At 46.9% G+C, this 23,817-nt stretch overlaps 1 protein-coding gene across 1 annotated transcript in view; it reads right to left on the bottom strand.

Moving 5' to 3' along the window:
• Window positions 1-23,536, bottom strand: part of Mylk3 (myosin light chain kinase 3) — a 48,365-nt gene extending 24,829 nt beyond the window's left edge. The window contains exons 1-9 of the mRNA XM_052728104.1: window positions 23,051-23,536; window positions 18,134-18,227; window positions 16,792-17,200; window positions 11,950-12,392; window positions 10,124-10,229; window positions 9,559-9,652; window positions 8,800-8,909; window positions 5,860-6,001; window positions 3,242-3,312 (exon numbers count right to left, since the gene is read on the bottom strand). Of these exons, the coding sequence (XP_052584064.1) occupies window positions 3,242-3,312; window positions 5,860-6,001; window positions 8,800-8,909; window positions 9,559-9,652; window positions 10,124-10,229; window positions 11,950-12,392; window positions 16,792-17,200; window positions 18,134-18,227; window positions 23,051-23,536 (1,955 nt within the window). The remainder of the gene's footprint in view (window positions 1-3,241; window positions 3,313-5,859; window positions 6,002-8,799; window positions 8,910-9,558; window positions 9,653-10,123; window positions 10,230-11,949; window positions 12,393-16,791; window positions 17,201-18,133; window positions 18,228-23,050) is intronic.
• Window positions 23,537-23,817: the final 281 nt, after the last annotated feature.

The following is a 23,817-nucleotide window of genomic DNA, read 5'->3' as shown; positions in this document are numbered from 1 at the left end:
TGTATGTTAATAAATAAAGTTGCCCAGGGGTCAGAGCTATTAGCAAGCCATAGGAAAGCAGGGCAGTGGTGGCGTATGCTTGTAATCCCAGCACTTGGTAGGCAGAGCTGGGTAAGTCTCTATGTGCTCAGGGATACAGCCAGTATTGGATACACATGCCTTTAATCTCAATACCAATCATGGAAAACCTGGAGGCCTATACAGACAGGTCATGACGAGGCGGTCATGTGGTTGGGTTTACAACCAATGAGAAGGCAGAACAGGAACTCTATATAAAGACTTTAACACAGGGGTAGCTGGTTCGGAGAGGTAGGACCACTGCAGGAGGAAGGGTAAGGTTTTAGCTCTTAGCTCTGACCTCTTGGCTTTCTTCTTTGCATTGGTTCTGTGTTTCTTATTTAATAAGAAGGTTGGTTACATCTACTTCCTTCCTTCCTTCCTTCTTTCCTTCCTTCCTTCCTTCCTTCCTTCCTTCCTTCCTTCCTTCCTTCCTTCCTTCCTTCTTTCTTTCTTTCTTCCTTCCTTCCTTCCTTCCTTCCTTTCTTTCTTTCTTTCTTTCTTTCTTTCTTTCTTTCTTTCTTTCTTTCTTTCTTTTTCTTTCTTTCTTTCTTTCTTATTGAGACAGGTTTCTCTGTGTAGCTTTGGAGACTTTCCTGGAACTCACTCTGTAGCCAAGGCTGGCCTCACAGAGATCTGCCTGACTCTGCCTCCCAAGTGCTGGAATTAAAGGCATGCGCCACCACTGCCCGGTGCTGTGGATATTGCTCTGTATAAATAAAATGCTGATTGGCCAGTAGCCAGGCAGGAAGTATAGGCGGGACAATCAGAGAAGAGAATTCTGGGAAGTGGAAGGCTGAGTCAGAGAGACGATTCCAGCTGCTGCCATGAGTACCAACATGTAAGATACTGGTAAACCACGAGCCATGTGGCAACTTATAGACTAATAGAAATGAGTTAATTTAAGATATAAGAACTAGATAAGAAGCCTGCTGCAGCCATACAGTTTGTAAGCAATATAAGTCTCTGTGTGTTTACTCAGTTGGGTCTAAGCGGCTGTGGGACTGGTGGGTGAGAGAGATTTGTCCTGACCGTGGGCCAGGCAAGACTAGAAAAACTCTAGTTACAGCCCGGCACAGGTTTTCTACATCATAGACAGAATGTGATTTTCAACTGTGTGTGTAGAGGGGTTTCATATTGTTCATTGAAGGTGGTGGGGTGACAAACTTCTGTTATAGCAACAGCATGTGGGGGCAATAAAATGTATCTTTCACTCCTGCAAATAGGTAACACTTTAACCAGTGGAGGAGTGACCCGAAAAGACTGCCACTGTGGTTCTGGATGTTGCCTGGAAGCAGGAGCAGAAGCCAGAGGCTAACTGCAGGCGAGTAGCTCTGCTTCCATGTGGATGGTGAGGAAGGGGAGGATACTTGGCAGCTCAGAAAGCAACAAAGACAGCCCCTTATGGGAAACGCCATCAAGATGACAGAAAATCCGGCTGCAAAGGCACACACACATAATCTTAGCACTCAGGAGGCTGAAGAAGGAAGATCACAAGTTGGAGACCAGCCAAGGACTACATAATAAGACCTTGTCTCATTAACAAACCGATAAACAAAGCTTTGTGGTGGCACTTGCTATAATCCCGACACTAAAGAGGGGAAGGCAGGAAGATCAAGACTTCAAAGGTCAAGGTCATCCTCACTGCAGAACAAGTTTGAGGTGTCAGAGACCACTTCCTGTTGCCTGTAAGATGTAGGGCTCTCAGCTGCTTCTCCAGCACCGTGTCTGCCTGTGTGCTGCCATGTTTCCCACCATGATGATAATGGACTGAACCTCTGAACCTGTGAGCCAGCCCCAATTAAATGTTTTCCTTATAGGAGTTGACATGATCATGGTGTCTCTTCGCAGCTTAGAAACCCTGACTAAGACAGTTACTATACTCAGAACTACCCAGAAAATATGTGATTCCCAAAGAAGAGTCATTCTTGGAGGAAAGAAAATTGGAGGGAAGCTTGGAGGATGGCACACAACTAGAGAATCAGTTTTAGTTAGCATCCTAATTGAGACCGGAGGTTTGGTGGGCAGTCTTCCTAAACACCACAGATTTCTGCAGTCTCTTCTGGGAATCCATGCTGCCAGCTGTGCCCATCCTGGGCTTGAGACTGTCAAGACTGGGAAGTAAAACTGTGTGTACTTTAGGCTCTGTGGATTTTAAGATATTTTTAAAATTACATATGAAGAGGGCTAGAGAAATACTAGGTGGTGAAGAGCACAGGCTGCTCTTTCAGAGGACCTAGGTTTAGTTCCCAGCACCTATATGGAAATTCACAACTATATGTAACTCCAGTTCCAGGGGATCTGACATCCTTTTCTGATCTCTGTGGGCTTCCACAGATTTTATGCAGACACACATGCAATAAAACACCATATACTTACAATAAGAATAAATCAATCTTTTTAAAAGATTATATATAAGAGCCAGTGAGATATTCTGGGTGAATGTGCTTGCTGCCAGGCCTGATGACCTGAGTTTGGCTCCTAGGACCCATACATAGGAAGAAAAGAACCAGCTTCCGGAAGCTGTCCTCTGATCTCCACACAGAATCTACAGCATGCACTGTGCCTCCTTGCTCCCACATAAATAAATGTAACAAAAATTTAAATTGTAAACAATATCCATTTAATGTATTGAAACTTGAGGACCTAACGGAGTTTGCACTACCCATATAAGATCCCATTTAGGCCTCGTGACTCTCTCCATATGAGCGAGAATGTCATTATGTCACCACTGTACTAAATTTCAATCTAGTCTTCAATGGTTCCAGATCTACTTATTATGGCACCACCCAATTCACATACGTGTTTTCATATTAAGCTAGAGATTTCTCCGAGTGCAAGGATGGCGGTGAATGTACTGCCTAGCTTGGCCCCTAGCAGAATGGAGAACTGATGGAATTCAGTCCACCTTGAACCCTGTTCAGCAGTCCCCGGTAACTATGGTCTTCTGCTCACACGGGTGGTTTGAAGTACAGTTAATTCTACAGTCTTTTAGGACAAATGGAGCCTGTACTATAACCCCACTGGATTAACAGCAAGCCAGAGGCCACCAGTCTCTGTGTGAGAATTTCTTATATCCATCTCCAAACTAAAAAAATGGCTAGATCTCAGACAGGTAAGCACATTCCAGAGAGCTGTAGGTGCCACTGAAGAAGGGATTTTGTCAAAATATCAGGAGCCTTACCTTCTAGCCAGCCCAAAGTCAATGATCTTAATTTGATGTCCCGTCTGGTTGACACACAGTATGTTTTCTGGCTGGAAGAGAAAAGGAGGGGGGAGACATTTTATCCTTACCCTGGCTAAGGAAACCTACAACTCTCACACTTATTTGTTCATAGGCCTCCTTCTCTCAGAATCTAAGGGAAGCAAATGGCTTAGGGTAGTCATACGGGGCTAGACATAATACAAATAAATGAGCTGCACTAACAGAACAGTTGTTGGCATAGGGGGCTGGAGAAATGGCTCAGTGGTTAAGAGCATGTGATGCTCTTGCAGAGGACCTGAGTTCTTCCCAGCACCCATGTTAGACAGCTCACAACCACCTATAACTCTAGTGTATCTGACACCATCTTTTTTGTCTCCATGGAAAACTGCACTCACCTGCACATTCTCACACAGACAGACAGACGGACATACACACACACACACACACACACACACACACACACAAAGAATTAAAAACAAAATCTTGGGGAGGGCAATGTCTGCAAGTCAGCAGTAATAACTATGACCCATAGGGTTGAAATTGTGACCTTGACAAATTTTTCTTTTTAAGTCTTTCAGAGCCAGGCGGTGGTGGCACATGCCTTTAATCCCAGCACTCGGGAGGCAGAACCTGGTGAATCTCTGTGAGTTCGAGTCCAGCCTGGTCTACAGAGTGAGATCCAGGACAGACTCCAAAACTACACAGAGAAACCCTGTCTCGAAAAACAAAAAAAGAAAAAGAAATAAGACACAAGCCTAATGAAATGGCTCAGCTGGTCAAGGCATATGCCACCTGGCCTGATGCCCAGCTTTGACCCTGGAAACTACATGGTGAAGGACAGAACTAACTCCTGAAAGTTGCTCTCTGACTTCTACACAATGCATTGTGGCATATGTGTATCATGGAATATGCACATCTATGCACACACACACTCACACACCACAATGTAAATCAGGATGCATCCTATGACCCTTTGTAGGTGTTCCTGTGTAATGCTAAGTCACTCATACAGAAGGCCTATGTTCATGAAGACTGGTTGGGAAAAACATATTTTACACATTTTTATGTTGCCCATACTTGTTACCACAAGCTTTTAAACTGTGTGTGCGCATGCATGTATACATGTGCGGTATATGCATGTATGTACATATCTGTGTGTGGGTGTGTATGATCGTATGTGTAGTAGCCGGAGGTCAACAATGAGTGTCCTCCTCTACTGCTCTCCACCTTATTTTTGAGACAGGGTCTTTCACTGAACCTGGAGCTCACCTATTGGCTAAACTGGCTGACCCCAGAATCTTCTGTCTCTAGTGAGATTACAGACACAAGATACCACATGATACTCTTTACCCAGGTACTGGAATTCTGAGCTAAGACCTCAGGTTTTCACAGCAAGCGCTTTACCCACTGAGCCATCTCCTCAACCCGTTGAACTTTAAAAATAATACTTTTATGTACTTATTTGTGTGTGAGTGTATGCATGCTCCTGAGCACATGCACTGAGCTGGAAGAGGGCATTGGATATCCTTCTCTATCACTCTACCTGTCTTCATTTAAGGCAGGGTCTCTCCCTGAAACTGGGACTCCTGTTTCCCCAGCTATTCTGGGAGCCAGTAACCCCAGCAATCCTGTTTCCACTTATCTTAGTGCTGGGGTTATAGGCATACTACTCTAGGGTGTGCTGTATGGGACACTCAGCTTGTTATGTGGATGCTGGGACCTGAACTCTGATCCTCATGATTGTGTGGCAATCTCTCCAGCCACTCCAAGGATCTTTATCTATTCTTTCACAATTTTATACATGTTTATAATGTATTTTGATCATATTCACTTCCTACCCCTCCCCCACTTCCTCTAGAACTCTCCCCTTGAACTTTATTTTTTAAATTACATTGTTTATTTGACTGTGTGTGTGTGTTTGTGTGTGTGTGTAGGTGTGGGTGTATGGGTATGGGTGTGTCTGGGGGGTGGGACAGGGGTGCGTGTGCACTCATGTGCTGTGATATATGTATGGAAGTTACGGGATCCCTTGCTGGAGTCAGTTCTCTCTTTTTACTATGTGGGACCTGGGGGTCAAACTCAGATCATCAAGCTTGGCAACATTTCTTCCAAGCATCTCACAGGCCCGCCCCTTGAGGTTTTTAAAAAGCAATTTTAAAGGTTTATTTTTATGGAAGTGTGTCTGTGTGAGTGTATGCCATGTGTATGTGGGTGCCTGTGGAGACCAGAGGAGGGTATCAAACCCCTTGGAGGTATAGTTACAGATGGTTGTGAGCTACCCAATGTGGATGTTAGGAACTGAACTTAGGTCCCTGGGGAAAGCAGCAAGTGCTCTTAAGTCATCTCTCCAGACCAAAAAATTAATTTTAAGACACTTTGAAAGAAAAAGGCTACTGTATTATTTAATATTCAAACAACACTTAAAGAGGCACAATTATCTATAAGTCCCAAACAGGAATAGAGAGGCAAAATAACAGGTCTGTTCTAGATGCCAGAACTTGGAAATGGCAGAGCCAGGAAGGGAAGCCCCAGAGGCCCCGGTGACCTGGGCACAAGATGCTCAGGAGGGACCTGCCGAGGCCCGGCACACCACTGACCTTGAGGTCCAGGTGCAGGATGTAGTGCTGGTGCAGGTAATGCACACCCTCACAGATCTGCTTCGTGAACAGGACCACATCCAGTTCCGTCAGGTGGTACTTCTCATCCGTGATCCGGTCAAAGAGTTCCCCTCCATCCACACTGCCAGACAAAAGTAAGAAGCGAGGGTCAAACTGAGTGCAGCTCTCAGAGGGCCTGGGGGCAGTCAGTCTCGCTATGCCTAAAGTCGCCTAGGCCCCCGAATGCCAAGGCTGGTTACCAAGGGCTCCTGACACTGCTACATGGAGTTGGCTTGGGTCCTTTGTTCTGATACATATGCCACAGAAGGTTTTCCTTGAACCTGGATAATCTAAATGAGGGTTACAAATACAGCTGCAGGGAGTGCCAGGTAGCACTCACATGGCAAGAAGCCTAAGGAGCATGGCACGGTGACCCACAGCTATTATCCTAGCACTTGGGAAGTGGAGAAAAGACGGTCAAGAGTTGAGGATCATTCACAGCTACACAATGATTCCAGACATGTGCTACATGAAACCCTGTCTCAAAAAACAAATTAATAAGTTAATTAGCTGAAAAGCTAAAAAGAAGTCTAAATAGGCAAATTAGACCAAATGTGACGCAAAAGTTTTCTCTGCTTTCCCAAATATTTTGGCCAGTACTGTGATTGAACCCCAGGTCTCAGACATGCCTGGCAAGCACTCTACCACTGAGACCACTGTTTTTCCTACTTTTATTATGACAAATGTTTTACTCTCATTATCCCTATCTGAGGTAAACAACAACACAAGCACAAAGATAAATGGCCCCTAGGCTGCGGCTTCAGTGCCAAGAGTTAGTTTCTGGCCTAAACAGAAGGCTCAACTCGACTGAGCTACAGTACACCAGTAAGTTGTGGTACGTCAGTATAGAGAGTGAATGTATTAGGTCCAAACACAGAGTGAGCTGCAGTACACCACACAGAGAGTGAGCTGCAGTACACCCACACACAGAGTGAGCTGCAGTACACCCACACACAGAAAGAGCTGCAGTACACCTCTGCACAGAGTGAGCTGCAGTACACCACACACAGAGTGAGCTGCAGTACACCTCTACACAGAGTGAGCTGCAGTACACCACACACAGAGTGAGCTGCAGTACACCTCTGCACAGAGTGAGCTGCAGTACACCACACACAGAGTGAGCTGCAGTACACCCACACACAGAGTGAGCTGCAGTACACCCACACACAGAGTGAGCTGCAGTACACCTCTGCACAGAGTGAGCTGCAGTACACCTCTGCATAGAGTGAGCTGCAGTACACCACACACAGAGTGAGCTGCAGTACACCCACACACAGAGTGAGCTTCAGTACACCCACACACAGAGTGAGCTGCAGTACACCTCTGCACAGAGTGAGCTGCAGTACACCTCTACACAGAGTGAGCTGCAGTACACCTCTGCATAGAGTGAGCTGCAGTACACCTCTGCACAGAGTGAGCTGCAGTACACCTCTGCACAGAGTGAGCTGCAGTACACCACACACAGAGTGAGCTGCAGTACACTCACACACAGAGTGAGCTGCAGTACACCTCTACACAGAGTGAGCTGCAGTACACCCACACACAGAATGAGCTGAGTACACCCACACACAGAGTGAGCTGCAGTACACCCACACACAGAGTGAGCAGCAGTACACCTCTACACAGAGTGAGCTGCAGTACACCTCTGCACAGAGTGAGCTGCAGTACACCTCTGCACAGAGTGAGCTGCAGTACACCACACACAGAGTGAGCTGCAGTACACCTCTGCACAGAGTGAGCTGCAGTACACCTCTACACAGAGTGAGCTGCAGTACACCTCTGCATAGAGTGAGCTGCAGTACACCACACACAGAGTGAGCTTCAGTACACCCACACACAGAGTGAGCTACAGTACACCTCTACACAGAGTGAGCTGCAGTACACCTCTACACAGAGTGAGCTGCAGTACACCCACACACAGAATGAGCTGAGTACACCCACACACAGAGTGAGCTGCAGTACACCCACACACAGAGTGAGCTGCAGTACACCCACACACAGAGTGAGCTACAAGTACACTTCTACACAGAGTGAGCTGCAGTACACCTCTACACAGAGTGAGCTGCAGTACACCTCTACACAGAGTGAGCTGCAGTACACCTCTACACAGAGTGAGCTGCAGTACACCTCTACACAGAGTGAGCTGCAGTACACCTCTGCACAGAGTGAGCTGCAGTACACCTCTGCACAGAGTGAGCTGCAGTACACCTCTGCACAGAGTGAGCTGCAGTACACCCACACACAGAGTGAGCTGCAGTACACCTCTGCACAGAGTGAGCTGCAGTACACCTCTACACAGAGTGAGCTGTAGTATACCTCCACACAGAGTGAACTGCAGTACACCACACACAGAGTGAGCTGCAGTACACCGCTACACAGAGTGAGCTTCAGTACACCTCTGCACAGAGTGAGCTGCAGTACACCTCTGCACAGAGTGAGCTGCAGTACACCTCTGCACAGAGTGAGCTGCAGTATACTTCTACACAGAGTGAGCTGCAGTACACCTCTACAGACATAGATGTGGGTCCAATCTATATTGTTTATGTTTTCATGAAAGCCAGATAGAAAGATTTTCTAATTTCTGTCTATGTTTTCCAATTTCTATCAATTAATCGCTCATACATAATCATTAACAACTATTTAGACCAAACTGGCATAATATCTTCAGATCAGATCAGACATGCTGATTACTGGTTTGTGACAAAAATTCTTTGTCCTCCAATTTCTACGCTCAGGTTTTAAGCACTAAACCAGAGAAGGTGGCATGGCTTGGGCATGCCTGTGAGGAGCAGAGATGGGGAGTTTTGTGTAGAGTGAAATTTCTCCGTCCCTGCCATGAGGCCCTGGGTAGCAGCTAGCACCCACCCCTGAGATACTCACTACTCCATGACCAGGGTGAAGCTGTTCTTGCTCTCAAAGGCATCGTAAAGTTGGATCAAGTTCACATGACTGAGCTGGTTCATGATGTTGATCTCATTCTTCACGTCCTCCTTGTGGGACCAGAGGAAAAATGGTTTTCCAAGAAAATAGGTCAGGAAGAGAAGCTACTTGCATCTCCCAATATGTGTGCATGTGTGCCCACTTGCACGCACACACACACACACACTCATATTCACACATATTTACTTACTTACACATACACTCACACACACATACACACATTCACAAATATATACCCTCACACATACAGTCACACATTCATACACACACACACACACACACACACACACACACACACACACACACACACACACACACATCTTATGCTTCTTCCAACTTCTGCTGTCACACCAGGTCTCCACAACTCATCACCCAAACTGTATTCTTATAACAGAAGGGACCTTGGTTCAATCCATCCACTCACACCACAGACAGGAGGCCCAAGAAGGAAGAGCCCTTGGTGTCCAAGGTCCTGCAAGCATGTTGGCAGAGCCATGCCAGGCCATCCACATCAATGAGGTCTGGAGTAAGGAATGTGGCTGACTGAGTGACTGATGTGTGAGAGCCAAGGTAAAGAGGGAGGGAATACATCAAGGTTCCTGCTTGGAATGGAGGGGGCTGGGGCAGGTTGCTAGGGAGGAAATGGAAGCTTCTGAGTCTTGGCTAGAGGATCTGGCTGGCCTGGGGCACATGTCTTACCCGGTCTTTAATGTTCTTCACTTTGATGATCTTGGCTGCCAGTGCAAGGCCTGTGGACCTCTCTGTACATCTGTGCACTTGGCCAAACCGGCCCCTACAGAGACACAGGGACACAGGAAGCTGAGAATATGAAAAGCCTACCAAACTCATGAGCGTCACTGTTTCTCTCCTCATGCACACCATGTGGACTGTCCTACACCTCAGGCTATTGTCTTAGTCATCACTCACCCCTGGGTTAACCCGAAGTCTAGAAAATCACATCTTCACCACTCACAATCATACGATCATCTCTGTAACCTAGGGGAAAACCTCCTGACCTTACCATGGTCTGTTCTGGATATGGGAATATCCATTCTACATCATGCCAGCCTCCTTACCGCACCCATGCCCGGCACTCCTGCTGCCTCGGGAATGTTTCCCTTGTCCTACTCTGAGAGTCTCCTACACCTCTCCTCCCTCATCTGCACAGCCACCTGCATCCCGGGGAGACCTCTGCTCATTCTCTGTGCAGGTCAGCCTCCATGCTCCAGTCCCTGCCCCTCACCCAGGTGGAGGCTGCACTTACCCTCCCAAGACTTCGTGTTGGGACACTGTGTAGCCTGCTGAGATCGAGGTATCCTTGACACTCACTACCCGATGTTCAAAAGGGGCTGGGGGTGCTGCACTGTCATCTGTAGAGAGACGACAGAGAACCCATGAGTCTCCTACAAGTACCCTCCCCTCCTAAACCCACTAAACGTCACTTGGATTACCAGGTGGCAAGCTCACTGCCCTTCTTACAGCCCCCCACATCAGAGCCCTGTCTCTAGAGTCACCCCATTGGAGCTACACATTTGGCAGGAGAGGAAGCTGAGCACGCTACATTTTCATGAGGCGGCTGTGTTCAAAGGCAACGGGGCTATGGGAACTAGTCAGGGGAGTGTGAAAGGGAGACAGCTAGAAAAACAAACACACCATCCTCACTGCTCAGCCTTTACCCTGATAGTTGGTCTCAACTAGATCCCAGAGGACAAGAGAGCCTGTGGTGGAGCCCACGGTGAGCATCTCTTAGGGCATGGGTTGCTGAGGAGGGATAATGGATCTAGAAGGGAAGCTAAGGGCAGCTAGCACTTGGGAAGACAGTGGGGAAAGACATTTAGGATTGATTTTTTTTCTTTTTAATTTTATTACTCTCTCTCTCTCTCTCTCTCTCTCTCTCTCTCTCTCTCTGTGTGTGTGTGTGTGTGTGTGTGTGTGTGTTTGTGTGTGTGTGTGTGTGTGTGTGTGTGTGTGCACGTGCGTGCGCGCACATGCTATGGCACACACGTACACATGGAGGCCAGAGGATAATTTTCAGGAGTTGGTTCAGCTTTCACCATACGGGTCCCAGGAACTGAACTCAGGCTTGGCAGCAAATGCCTTTACCTGCTGAACTGGCCCTCGGTATTCATTTTAATTGGGTAATGTGAATGTTTAATTGGGTAATATAATGACACCTAGAAACGTCACATGAAATTATTTTTTTAAAAAGGAAACATGCAACAGTCACAACACTACAAAGCGTTTTTTGCACAAACGGCTGGAAGACGCTGAGGCTGGGCCATTCATTGGCTGTTCTCGCCTGTCCTGAAGCATCCTGCGTGTTCCCTGAGTGTAGAGAGTGCTCCGCAGACAATTCTCCCACCAGGAGGGAGACTCCTGAACTGTTGGAGCTGAAGGTCTTTGTGGCAGAAGAACACAGAGACACCTAACACCCCTCAGGAATGACAAGTAGGTCAAAATCTCACCACTTCCACCCCATTGCAAATGGCAGTGGAAATGGCTCACTGTGTCTTACACATATCAGTCAGTGTCTTTTCTCTGTTTTTCTTTTCTTCTCCACCCCCTCTCTGAGGGGAGAGCATCCTATGGAATCTAGGCTGACCTCAAACTCATTATGTAGCTATGGACCACCTTGAACTTATCCTTGCGCCTCCATTTCCCACATGCTTGGATTGGAGACGTGCCATACCACATTCGGTTTTATGCAACATTGGGGATCAAACCCAGGGCTTCTGCTTTACGCATACTAGGCAAACACCCCAGCAACTGAGCTACATCCCTAGCCCTTGTGTTTTTTGCATTCTTGTCTGCTCTCATTTAAAATGGTGCCAGTGGTGGAACCCTCAGGCGGGGAAGTCGCTTTGAGAAATCTACCCAGTTGGCCCCCAGAGGTTCCCACTTCACAACCATCAAAGCCGTTTCAAGACCTGAGTCTAATCCTTCACATTTCTGTATCTTGGACTCTAGCACCAGGACTTAACTCTCCAGAACCTTAGGCTTCCTCAGAACCATATAATCTATGGAAGGTGTAGGAAGGCTCCCAGCCACTCACCTCAAGGCCATTTTGAGCTGAGCCACGGCCCCACTTACCGAGAACCATGATGGCAGCCTCTGCAGGAGCAGGCATCCTCCTTCCAGCTTCTGTTCCCCCTGAGCCCTTGACTGCAGGGTCCTTCCCAGGCTCAGGCTTCCCTGCTCCTGGGCCTGTGTCTTGCTGCAGGCCTGTGGTCCCAACAGCCTCATTTCCACAGTCCCTTGTGGCCAAGCTTGGTCCTGTGAGAGGCTCAGCCCCAGGCCCCTCCTCCTCCTCTGTGCTCACTCCTCCATTGTCGCTACCCCTCTTTGGCAGGGGTAGAGATGGTCTGGCTCCCTTAGGGATCTGCTCTTCCAGCTCAGTTCCAGGGCCTTTGGGATGTGGGTCCTGCTCATCAGGCTGGGTAACTGCTGGTGCTTCTGCAGAGGCCATGGGAATGCCCCTTTGTGTCTCAAGCAGCTCCCCAGCAGTATCCATCTCTTGCACATGGCTAGAGATCCTGGGCAGAGAGAAATATGGCCCTGAGGTTCCGAACAAGGAATTTTAGGGGATGAAACTCAGCAGCAAAGCATTGCTTAGTGTCATAGTTAGCTTCAGCTTGACACAAACTTCGAGTCACCTGGAAATAGGAAACCCCCAACTGAAGGATTGTCCAGATCAAACTGGCCTGTGTCCATATCAAGGGAGCATTTTCTTAATTGCTAATTGATGTGTGAGGGCCTAGCCTATTATAGTCAGCCCTCTGTCCAGACAGATGGGCCTGGGCTATATAAGAAAAAGGTAGCGGAGCTGCAGAGACCCTCAGTCCATACATTAGGCAGAGCTCAGAGAATCCTGCAGAAGAGGGGGAGGAAGGATTGTAGGATCCAGAGAGGTCAAGGACACCACAAGAATATGGACCACAGAATCAATTAAGCAGGGCTCCTAGGGGCTCATAGCAACTGAAGGGATGATCAGGGAGCTTGCATGGTCTGACCTAGGCCCTGTGCATATACCTTATGGTTATATAGCTTGGTGTGCTTGTGAGACTCCTAACTGTGAGAGCAGGAGCTGTCTCTGACTCTTTTGTCTGCTTTTGGGACCCTTTTCCTCCTACCGGGTTCCTCATCCAGCCTTAATATTAAGGGTTTATGCCTCGTCTTATTGCAACTGGTTATGCCATGTTTGGTTGATATCCCTGGGAGGCCTGCTCTTTTCTGAAGGGAAATGGAGGAGAAGTGGATCTGGTGAAGAAGGGTGGTGGGGAGATGGACTGGGAAGAGAGGAGGGAGGAGAAAATGCAATCAGGATGTACTATATGAACAAAGAATAAATAAATTAATTAAGAGAAAAAGGAAAGAGAGCTGAGCAAGCCATGAGGAGCAAACCTCATGGCCTCCAGGTCCCTGCCTTGGCTTCCCTTGATGATAGACTATAACCTATAAGTCAAATAAAGCTTTCTTCCCTAAGATGCTTTTGGTCACAGCGTTTTATCACAGCAACAGAAAGCAAACTAAGACATTTAGCATGTGCAAGTTCCTGGCTTCAATCACTGCCTTGTCAGAACTGTGTGTTCTACAGAATATCTCTCCATCATGGTAGTCCAGTGTCCTAATAATTTTGTCTTTTTTTTTTTTAAGCCAACTGATGAAAGGATTTGTTAAGAGTTTAAAAGTGCTAGTAAAAATAAAACAAATACTTAGAGATTTACAAATACAAATGACAAAATTGCTTCAATAGCATTCATATTATAGTATTTGTGATAATAAGATACTAAACTATGTTTTTTGGTTTTTTTTGGGGGGGAGGGTTTGGTTTTTCGAGACAGGGTTTCTCTGTGTAGCTTTGTGCCTTTTCTGTAACTTACTCTGTAGTCCAGGCTGGCCTCAAACTCACAGAGATCCTCCTGGCTCTGCCTCCCGAGTGCTGGGATTAAAGGCGTGCGCCACCAACGCTCAGCCTAAATTATGTTTTCTAGCCATCATTTGTGCAACATTAGGCATGATTGCTTTATTTTTATTTAATTAAAATATAGTTACATTGTTCCCCCTTCACTAATAATCTTTAATGCGCTATGGAAGATAAAAATTTAAGTTTGTAGTGTACATGATATAAAATCATAAGTAAAGAGTAACAATATTTTAGTTCTTCATTTATCCTCTTGTGGAACATTAGCCTCCAACTTTGAAGCTCTGAAAATGTTGGGGTTGGAGAAATGGCTGCCAATCAAAGACTGGAGTTCAAATCTTACAGCACCCATATAACAATCTGGGCATCTCATGAGTTTATAACTGCAGCTGTGACAGGGGGAGAGACAGGATGACTGGGGCGTCCAGCCGAGCAAGAATAAAACAACAACAAAAACAAAAAACAAACAACAATGACAACAAAATACCCCATGAGCCCTAGACTCAAGGACAGAGTCTGCCACAAAAGAACAGACAGAAAGAAGTAGAGGAAGATCCTTGATGCCTTCTTCTGACATCATGCACATGGGCACATATACCTGCAAATATAAGTGTGCATGCTCTCATAGACATGTATACACATAAACAAATAGATAAAGAAATACATCTTTGTTTAAAAATGTTTACAAAAATAAACACAAATATGGCTCTTTCAGATTTTTAAGAAGAAATAAAAAATGGTTAAGATGGGCCGGGGTGAAATGGTAGAGCCTTCATCTAGCATACACAATGCCCTTAGTTCCACCCCCAGCTAAACAACACACACACACACACACACACACACACACACACACACACACACACACGTACATTAGGATCCTGCCCTTACTCTAGCTTGTGACCGCACATGAGCAGTTCAGGAGTTAAGCAAAAGGTCTTGCGTCTTACGTCATCAGTGTGCGCTGATGACTAGGTACGTACCTTAAAAAGATGGACACAGACCCCATGCTCTCTCTGCTCTCTCTCTGCTCTGCTCTGCTCCCCACCATCACCATCTTTCTCTCTCTCCAGGACTGGCTTTCCTCCCCCCTCCTTTTCCCTCCTAATAAAGCTCTAAAAACTAACACTGGGTTCTGTCGTGCTTGTGACCTTTCCATGCAGTAACCAGTGCCGCCAACAGCGCTGTTTATCGTCCTTTCAACAGACTAAGATGGATGGTAAATTCTATGTTACGTCATTTGTCATAATAACGAGAACAAAGAAGAATACAAGACCTTCCTCCAGCAGCTGAAAGCCTAGGCTGCTCTCTGAGGTTTAGGCTTTTGAGAACAGAAGCTGCCCTAAGTGGTGCAGTTGAGAGACCTGGCAGACTGTCTACAGTTAAGCACTGGCAGGAGTGCTTGGGCCTAGACAGGCATCAGTGACCACAGTGGATGAAAGGTGATATCCAAGCTGAGTCACATGAGCCTACCTCAGACCAAAGGGTCCACAAAACTTGACAAGTCAATTGCTGGAGGAGTATCCAGGTGGTCAATGGAAAAGGCCATTGGCCACTTCTGCCCTCTCTGGCCTTCTCTTCCAGTGGGGTAGGAGGTGACCCCAGTGTCACGCAGCTCTGTGTCGTGTTTGGTGTCCAGAGCTTCCTTACCTACCACATAGCACGCCTACCACAGACATTGCCAATTAACCACAAGCTCCATGCTGCCAAGTTCAGGAATGGTCTCAGGATACCCATACAAGCAGTCCCTTCTGGTCAGAACTAACACTTAATTTTCAATCTACTTTCCTCAAAAAACACATTCTAGGTGGGGAAGGGCAGGTGGTGACCTCCCCACTTCCGGAGACCTGCTTCTAGTCTGATGTGTCTGAAATTCAGCACAGGGCTATGACTGGGGTGGACAGTGCTCCTCACTGAGAGGTTTTTAGGGATCCCTAACACCTTACAGGAAGTTCATGCCTACCATGGTCGCTACATTCAGAGCTTTGGCCTAGATCCAAGCACATCTACCAGGTATCCCTCCTTCCAGCCTGTCAAGGCCCCTGGGTCAGAGTGTGTGGGGTGCCGGTGGGGTCCCATTTCCTTCCAGAACCCATCACCACAGCAAAAAGAGGCTAGATAATCTCCCAGCGTCAGGTCTTGTGGTCTTTGCAATAGGTTAAGGGAGTTGGGGCAGGAGAGGCCAGCATCAAGTAACTGAGAAAAGCCTAGAAAGGCAGGTCCCTCAGAGTCTGTGCCGATACGATACAGCAGGGCTGCACCATGACACTGAATACAGACTGGATACAGCCAGCCAGCTCTCTTTTCTACAGTTTCTACTGAGCACAGCTCCCAAAGCTATGTCCCAGGCATCACTGCCTCTCCAGAACGTCGGACATAAATCTCCCAAAAGTCCCTAGAATGACTCCACCTGTCTGCCCCACCCTTCTTCATCACCATATTGTTTGGGACTTATAATGCTGGCCCAAGGGAGTAGGTGTGTGGTTAAGCACATAGATTTGGTAGCTTTGTGTGATGGTAGCACTCGGCCCAAATTTCACCACCGGTAAAATAATATGACAACCAACTTCACATGCCGGGAATACTGGGAGAATAAAATGAGATGGCTGCAGAAGTCTATACCAGTGCTTGGCATGTGACAGAGTGCTCTGTGAAACCCATTTGCTGAAGTAACTATTTATCTAAAAGTTAGTCATTCTCAACCCTATTCCCCATTAGAATGAAAAACAAAAATCCAAGAATGGTACCTGAGAATCACTCCAGACCAAAGGAATCAGAATCTCTGGGCATGGATATTTCTTTTTAAACCCCACTCCCTATCTCCAGGTAATTTTCATGGCCAGGAAGATTCCAGTACCCCCAGGATCCCAAACATAAGACCTTCCCCTTTGAGTCTAGAGCAGCTCTATATATGCAGCAGTCACCCAGCATGTGCCACTGGCCCACTGGCCGTGCTGCATGTCAAGGGGTGCAGCTAATTCCACCCATGGCCAACACAGAAGAGCATCCCTTACCTGGGGAGTGCTTCACCACTGTGAACTTCACTGGCTGGAGTCAGTGGCCCTAAGGGCTGAGAGCTAGGCCCTGAACTCAGTCTCATGCCCTCTTCTGAGAGCCAACAGTCGGACTTGCTGGATGAGTTTCCTTGTCCCGCACTTTGTGACATCTTGAGGCTGGTGAGGACCTCGCTGATTCTGTCCAGTGCTACAGACAATTCCAGGGTCGTCCCAGTATTCTCAATGGATGTTTCGGGAAGCCTGGATTCTGCTTCTGTGGGTGGGGCTACTTGGCCTGGCCCAAGAACTTCAACTCCCTGCCTCGGTGAGGCTCCTGCCTGGGTGCAGTCAGCTCCCTTCAGTGAAGTATTGATGATGAGAGGCAGCCTCTCCACTCTCCCCACTGGTCCGTCCTCCTTCTGGCTCTCTAGAAGGTAACAGGAGGGGTGAAATGCACTCTAAGAGAAATGGATCACAAAGGAAAGACGGGCATATATGTGTCATTCCATATACCACATCGATAAAAGCCAAAACTGGACATAACCCACACATGGGAGATGTGTCTGGGTGACAGAATAGTCACCCAATGGAGTGTTGTACAGCCATTTTTAAAATGAGAAAATAGGGGCTTGAGAGGTCGCTCACCAGTTAAAGGCACTGCCTGCTCTTCCAGGGGATCCAGGTTTGATCCCCAGCACCTACAAGGTAGCTCACAATTGTCTGTAACCCCAGTTCCAGGACATCTAATGCCCTCTTCTGGTCACCACAGACAATGTGCACACAAGTGGTGCACAGACACATGCAGACCAATACACACTGAGAGAAGAAGGGAGGGTGTTTGTGAGTGTGCACATGTGTAAATATATAACAATTTACAAGTGCTTTGCATAGACTGGACCTGGCAGACAAGATAAGAACCTTTTAAATGATCACAAATAAAGACCTTAGGGAGGAAGGACATAGCCAGACTTCTCTTAGCATACCTTGTTTTGTCAATCTGACCTTAGATCCCTAAAAACATTATTCAAAAAAAAATTTGTCTTCTTGAGACAGGGTCTCACTGTGTAGCCCTGGCTGGCCTGAAACTCACAGAGATCTGCCTACCTCTGCCTTCTGTGTGCCAGGATTAAAGGTGTGCACCACCATGCCAACACCATGCCCTTAGTTCCGGCACTCTGGAGATGGAGGCAGGAGGACCAGAAGTTCAAGGTCATCTCAGCTACATGGTGGAGTTTGAGACCAGCCTGGGCTACATGAGATCCTGTCTGAAAAAGCCAAACAAAACTAAAACAACCATGCCACTTGGTACTTGATTCTGAACCCTTGCGTGTGCAGTAGAAACAAACAAGCAGCAGCTCACCTTCCCACAGCCTCCTGGGGAGATCAGCTTGCTCACCTCGGGGGCTCAGCACATGCTTCGACTTTACTCCCGTAATTTCTGCTTGTTCCTTGTTCTGAAATAACCACATAAAAACACATCATTCAGACATCCATGAACTACCTACCACACACTTCGATGTAGTTGGTTTATTTCAGATGATCCACAGCAGTGTTAGGGGATGCACAGTACTATCACTTTGGGAATAAAGACACTGAGTTCAGATGAGCCTAGTCTCAAACCCAGAACCCACATCCTTCCCAGTGCTTCACTGAACAGCTAGGGCGCTGGGCCTCCTAAGAGAAGGTTTTAAACACACTGCAGTACAAGGCTCTTAGGCCAGGAATGGGAAAAACAGCTCGATCCTAAATCATCAACTCAGCTCTACTATTCATGCTGCTATAGTTCTGGTTGAGAGTGGATTCCAAAGTCAAATCCATGATTAGGGGATGGGGCACCACAGTCAATGGCTAACTTCAGCCTGGGAGCTGAGGAACGCCTCCACCTGAGCTTTATCATTTGGGCCTAGAGTTGCCAGATCTTCTTTGTTTTACAAGAGAGACTGGAATTAGATTTTTGTTTAAATCAGACTTATTAAAGTGTAAAATTAAATAAAAAATAATTTATTAAATCATCATTTGTATACAATAAATTACACATACGAAGTATAAACCTTTTTGTGAGACAGTGTCTCACCATGTAGCCCTGACTGATCTAGAACTCCTTCTAAAGACCAGACTCACAGAAATCCTCCTGCTTCTGCCTCCTGAGTACTGAGCTTAAAGATGTGCACCACCATACCAAATCAACAAATGTACAAGATATAGGACAGTTCTGCTACCCTCAAAGGGATCCCTAGAGTTTTAATCCAAAGATTTAAATCTTCAGTGTTGGAAATCAATTAAAATCTTTTTAATGCTGCAGACAAAATGTGTCTTCAGCTGTTTTTATCTCTGGGCTCCCCATTAAGGAACTCTGTGACTGGGGTCGGAGAGAGGCCTGTGACTGGTGAATCATGTCCCCTGGTGTACAGGGGACCAAGGGTATATTAACCAGAGCTATTTCTGTGACTTAACACCAGGAGCCACATTTGGGACTACACTGGTCAAAGGTTCAAGGTTCAAAACCCCTGAGGGTCCCAGCAAGAGATGGAAACCTTTTCTGGAGAGCCCCCTGACACTCACAGAGTGATCAGGACCAGTATAGGGCTCTGAGCATGTCTATCAGGCCCTGGTCTCTAGCAGACCTTTTAGGTTTAAAGGAGAATTGCCCGGCATGTCTCTGGACCAGTGTTCAGCATCCTTACACAGTGGCTCCTTGACACTGGTCACTGTTTCAAAATAGCTGTAGCTGTTGGTTAACTTGGTGTGCTGGACACACTTTTGAAACATTTCACAGATTAGTGCCCACTCTTTGAGGCAGATAGTATTTACTAATAATGGGATGATTCCCGGTTCCTGTCCACTCTTTGAGGTAGATAATATTTACTAATGGGATGATTCCTGGTTCACAGAGAGAAAGTGAGAAGCAGTGAAGCGGAGGGTCGTCCAGGTGCTGAGAGCAGAGTTCAAAGCAGCAAGTTTGACTGAGAGGCCAGGTCCCTGCCACACTGCTGCACTGGGAAGGCTGAAGTGTGGTCCCCACCCGGTTCCCAGGCTGGGGTTAGACACTGACTGGGGTGTCCCATCCCCCAAGCATGATTTGACTTCAAAATTCAATCTCAACCAGAACCATAGCAGTTTGAATGTTGATCTGACTTAGGGTAGAGTTTGTTTTTCCATTCCTGGCCTGAATCCTTGGTTCATCCTCCAGGGCAGTTCCCCAAAGTCCTCCCATCTCCCAAACTCCCCTCCAGTTTTCCTTTGCTTCACTCACTTCTCAGTCCTGTTCCCTTCTTACTCCTTTGTGGTCCCAGAGCATCAAGTATTGCATTCATTCATTCATTCATCCATTCATTCATTCATTCATTCATTCAGTGTGTGTGTGTGTGTGTGTGTGTGTGTGTGTGTAAGCATGAGCCCCACCCTTGGAGATCACATGACAACTTGCAGGAATTCATTCCCCTCCTTCTGCCACTGGTTTTTAACTCAGGCTTTCAGACTTTGCAGCAAACGTCTTTACCCACTGAACCATCTTGCAAGACCAAGGACATTAAGCTTTACTCCCACCTCAGTTCACAGAGTTCTCTGAACTCCAAGTTCATCCCTGACAGCAGAAGCATGTCATGATCCAATTAACAATTGACAATGTAATGGAAAGACAGGACCCAACACAGCAGACCGTCAATGATACATGAATTAAGCACAAAACCAGAGGGAGATGCAGTGGGGCCGCGAAGACAGGGAATCATGCAAGAATGAAATGACAGTCTCTGACTTCCCCACTCTGCGATGCCTATATATAACAACACGGGTATCAGTTAGTCCCACTATCCCACAAACAACTCTTATCAATAAATAAGGAAAGGAAGGGAATGAAATAGGAAAGAGGAGGAAAGTTTGTGAACAGGTCGTTCACCGAAAATGCAAAAAGGTTTTAAACAATGCTCCATCCTTTAGTGAAAGACGTCAAAGCTTTAGAATATGTCATTCTGTCTGCTTGTGGTTATGTTTGAGGCTTTCCTTATTAAAAAGACAGATTTTTATGAGTTCAAAAGATGAATTAGCTTTATAAGACATCACCAATTGTTTCATTTAGGTCTGATTTAATAAGAAAACTGTAAGAATTTTAAGAAGTTTAAGACATTCGGGGATGCTTGAATACTAACTTCAAATAGTAGCAAAGCTGTTTACTTCGGGGATACTCTAACAGCGATATGATTGTGTGTCTGAGGTAGCCCTTGTCTTTTAGACACAAATGCTAAATTCTTCTTGTTGTTTGTTTACTGTAGTGCTGGGTTTGAAACGTGGGCCTCGGGTATGCTGGGTAAGAGTCCCCATTGAGCAACACCACTCATTCCAACTTAGTTCTCTGCCTTATATAAATGTGAGACCACTGCCTCTAAAGAGCACATTATCCAACATTTTAATCCTCTTCCACTACTCTTTTCATTCTGATGGATAGGAAATGGGATCTCATGTGCATTTTTAATATTTCAATACGATAAACTTCAAAATCATAAGCAAAACAAAACAACTTCTTCAAGAACATTCACCCCATAGCATCCAGGACACACAGGAGACTTAGTGTTTGCCTCCAGCCTCGATATTCCTGTGGACTTCAAATCCTCTGTACATTATACACTGTATAGTATAGTTCCTAATGTAATGTGCTATGTAAATAGTTATTATCTTGTAGCAGAAATATCCCCCAGGAGGGGGTAGAATTCACTCCCTACACTCAGAAAACCAAGGAGAAATTTCTTTACTGAAGTCATAATGAACCTCCACCCACAGCCCCTGGAATGACCTTTTATTTTTTTAGACAAGGCCCCATATAGCCCAGGCTGGCCCTAAGCTCCTCATCATCCTGCAGGCAAGTGTTGCTACACCTCCCCTTAAATGACATTTTTAAAAGGCTGGCTAGGCTTTGCCCACATAATGTGCTTTTAGTTGCAAAACCTTTACCTGGATAGCTCATAGGAACCTGGAAACTGAGTCTCCTGGGGACCCGGGGGTGGAACTGGAAGGAGACGATTTTCATGAGTTTTTCTTGAATTTATAATTGCTTGATTCCCGCCTCCCGCCCCCCCCCACACACACACACACTCACTTTGGTGTTGGGGATTAAACCTAGGGCCTCCTATAGCAAAAATATTTTTCTTTTATCATGTTAAATTATCAAATTAAAAGCATTTTAGATTTTAGTTTAATTTTCTTTTTAAGTCCATTAATTCGATTTATTTTAGGAGTGTAATTAGATTCCTTTTCTTTCACAAAATCCAGGCTGGTTATCAGTAGCCAGAGCCATGTGTCCCATTTTCTCTGCAGGCCAGGATTTCCAGGGCTGCAGAGCAGGGATCAGGAAGCGGAGGGAGAGGTGTGCTCCAGGAGGAAGGAGCTTCAGACAGGGAGAAGAGGAACAGCTGGGTGGCTGAGGACCTGCTGGGCTGGGAAGGAAGGCATCCTCTTCAAGCACAGACCTCATTAGACCCCAATCCATTCCCTGCCAGGGGCAAGTGATAATCACAGAATCTTAAATGGTGGCTCCAGGCTATCTGGTGTTGCTAAGTGGCTGGTCCTCAGCTGTTCTCAAACAGGGTGTTCCCTACACACACACACACACACACACACACACACACACACACACACACACACACACACACACACACACACACACACACCCTTGACCATTGGGCAAGCTTCTATTAGCCAGAGGGTGTGATTATACAACCCTTGGGAACAGCCACTCCCAGAAATGCCATCTTTCACCTTGGGGGAGGGTCAGGCTTCTGCTTGTCCCGTGAGTCACTGTCAACACTCATTTCCCCACAGGCGGCTACACACTTTGCCTACTCTGGGACAAAGCAAAGTGTAGGGGACAGAGAGAGTTGGGTTGTTGAGTAAGGGCTGTGGGGTAAATTGACCATGTCTCTTATTTAAGGTATAAAGGGACAGAAAGGGGACAGAGAAGTCCCAGGAATGTTAAGTGCAACACCCTCCTCTTCCTCACAGCTAGTTTGTCCCTCACATCTAGGTGGCCCAGGAGTTGCCCAAGGACCTACCTTCTGACTGGACCACTCACTACCTCATCCTTTTTTAGAGAGAGCGGGGATCAGTGGACTGCATGGAAATCTGTCTATAATCCCTAAGTTTCCATCTTTCATTTCCCCATCAACAGGACACAGAATGCATGATGAGGAAACAATGTTCCCAGTTCTTCTAAGACTCATTTCCTGGCCAGTCTCCCCACCAGGGTCCCGGAACCCCCTCCAACCAGGGCAGGGAATCCAGAACCAACCTCCTCAGGGCGGTCAGCTAGGCTGCCTTTTCTCCAGGGCACGTTCCCTTGGGTGACGACATCACCCACCTTTGAGTGCTGGAAAGTGGTCCCTACCAAAGCAATAGCCCTATCCACAGCCACCACCATCTTGAAGAGGGCTTCGAGCCTGGCACCATGCTGAGCACCCTCCTGCCGCACAGCCCTCACCAGTTCCAGGACTTCAGGCCATGCAGCCTGAGCAGTGGCCGGAGGAGAAATGTCAGGCCCTGCCAGACCAAACTCCCGGGAGGCCTCCAGCCGATGAAGACCTTGTTCCAGGTGGTCCATGCCTCGGCACACACACTGAAGCTTCTCTGTAACATCTTCTTGGAAATGCAAGAGTCTGTCAACCTTCTCACTCAGCGCGTTAAGTTTTTTGTCCACGGTGGTTAAGCAAGCTCTGCTCAACGCTGGCAGACCCAGAGGGCCCAGACCCTCGGGATCCTCCTCCGAAACTCCTGACATCCCAGTTCCGGCTTGGTAAGGGCAGAGGCAAGGAAACAAGCACCCCAGGCCTGCTTCTCACTTAGGTGGTCGTCTGGAAGACCATCGACCTGTTAAGAACCTTGCTGCACAGCACCAGCCTGCCCTGCTGCCTGGGCTGTTTGGGGAACTGAGAGGACCAGGTTTTCTGTGTGTCTGTTTTGTCTATCTCCCACTCAGCCACTGCCAGAGAGTGACAGGCTGAGTTTGGCCCAGGCCCTTCTCTTGGGGCCTCTTTGACATCACGGTAACAATTAACATTC

The sequence above is a fragment of the Peromyscus californicus genome, unplaced genomic scaffold (genome assembly GCF_007827085.1).
Source record: "Peromyscus californicus insignis strain IS unplaced genomic scaffold, ASM782708v3 Scaffold_8__1_contigs__length_139910024, whole genome shotgun sequence".
Classification (NCBI taxonomy): domain Eukaryota; kingdom Metazoa; phylum Chordata; class Mammalia; order Rodentia; family Cricetidae; genus Peromyscus; species Peromyscus californicus.
The sequence above is the reverse complement of the archived record's forward strand: the minus strand, read 5'-3'. Positions and strand labels throughout refer to the sequence as shown.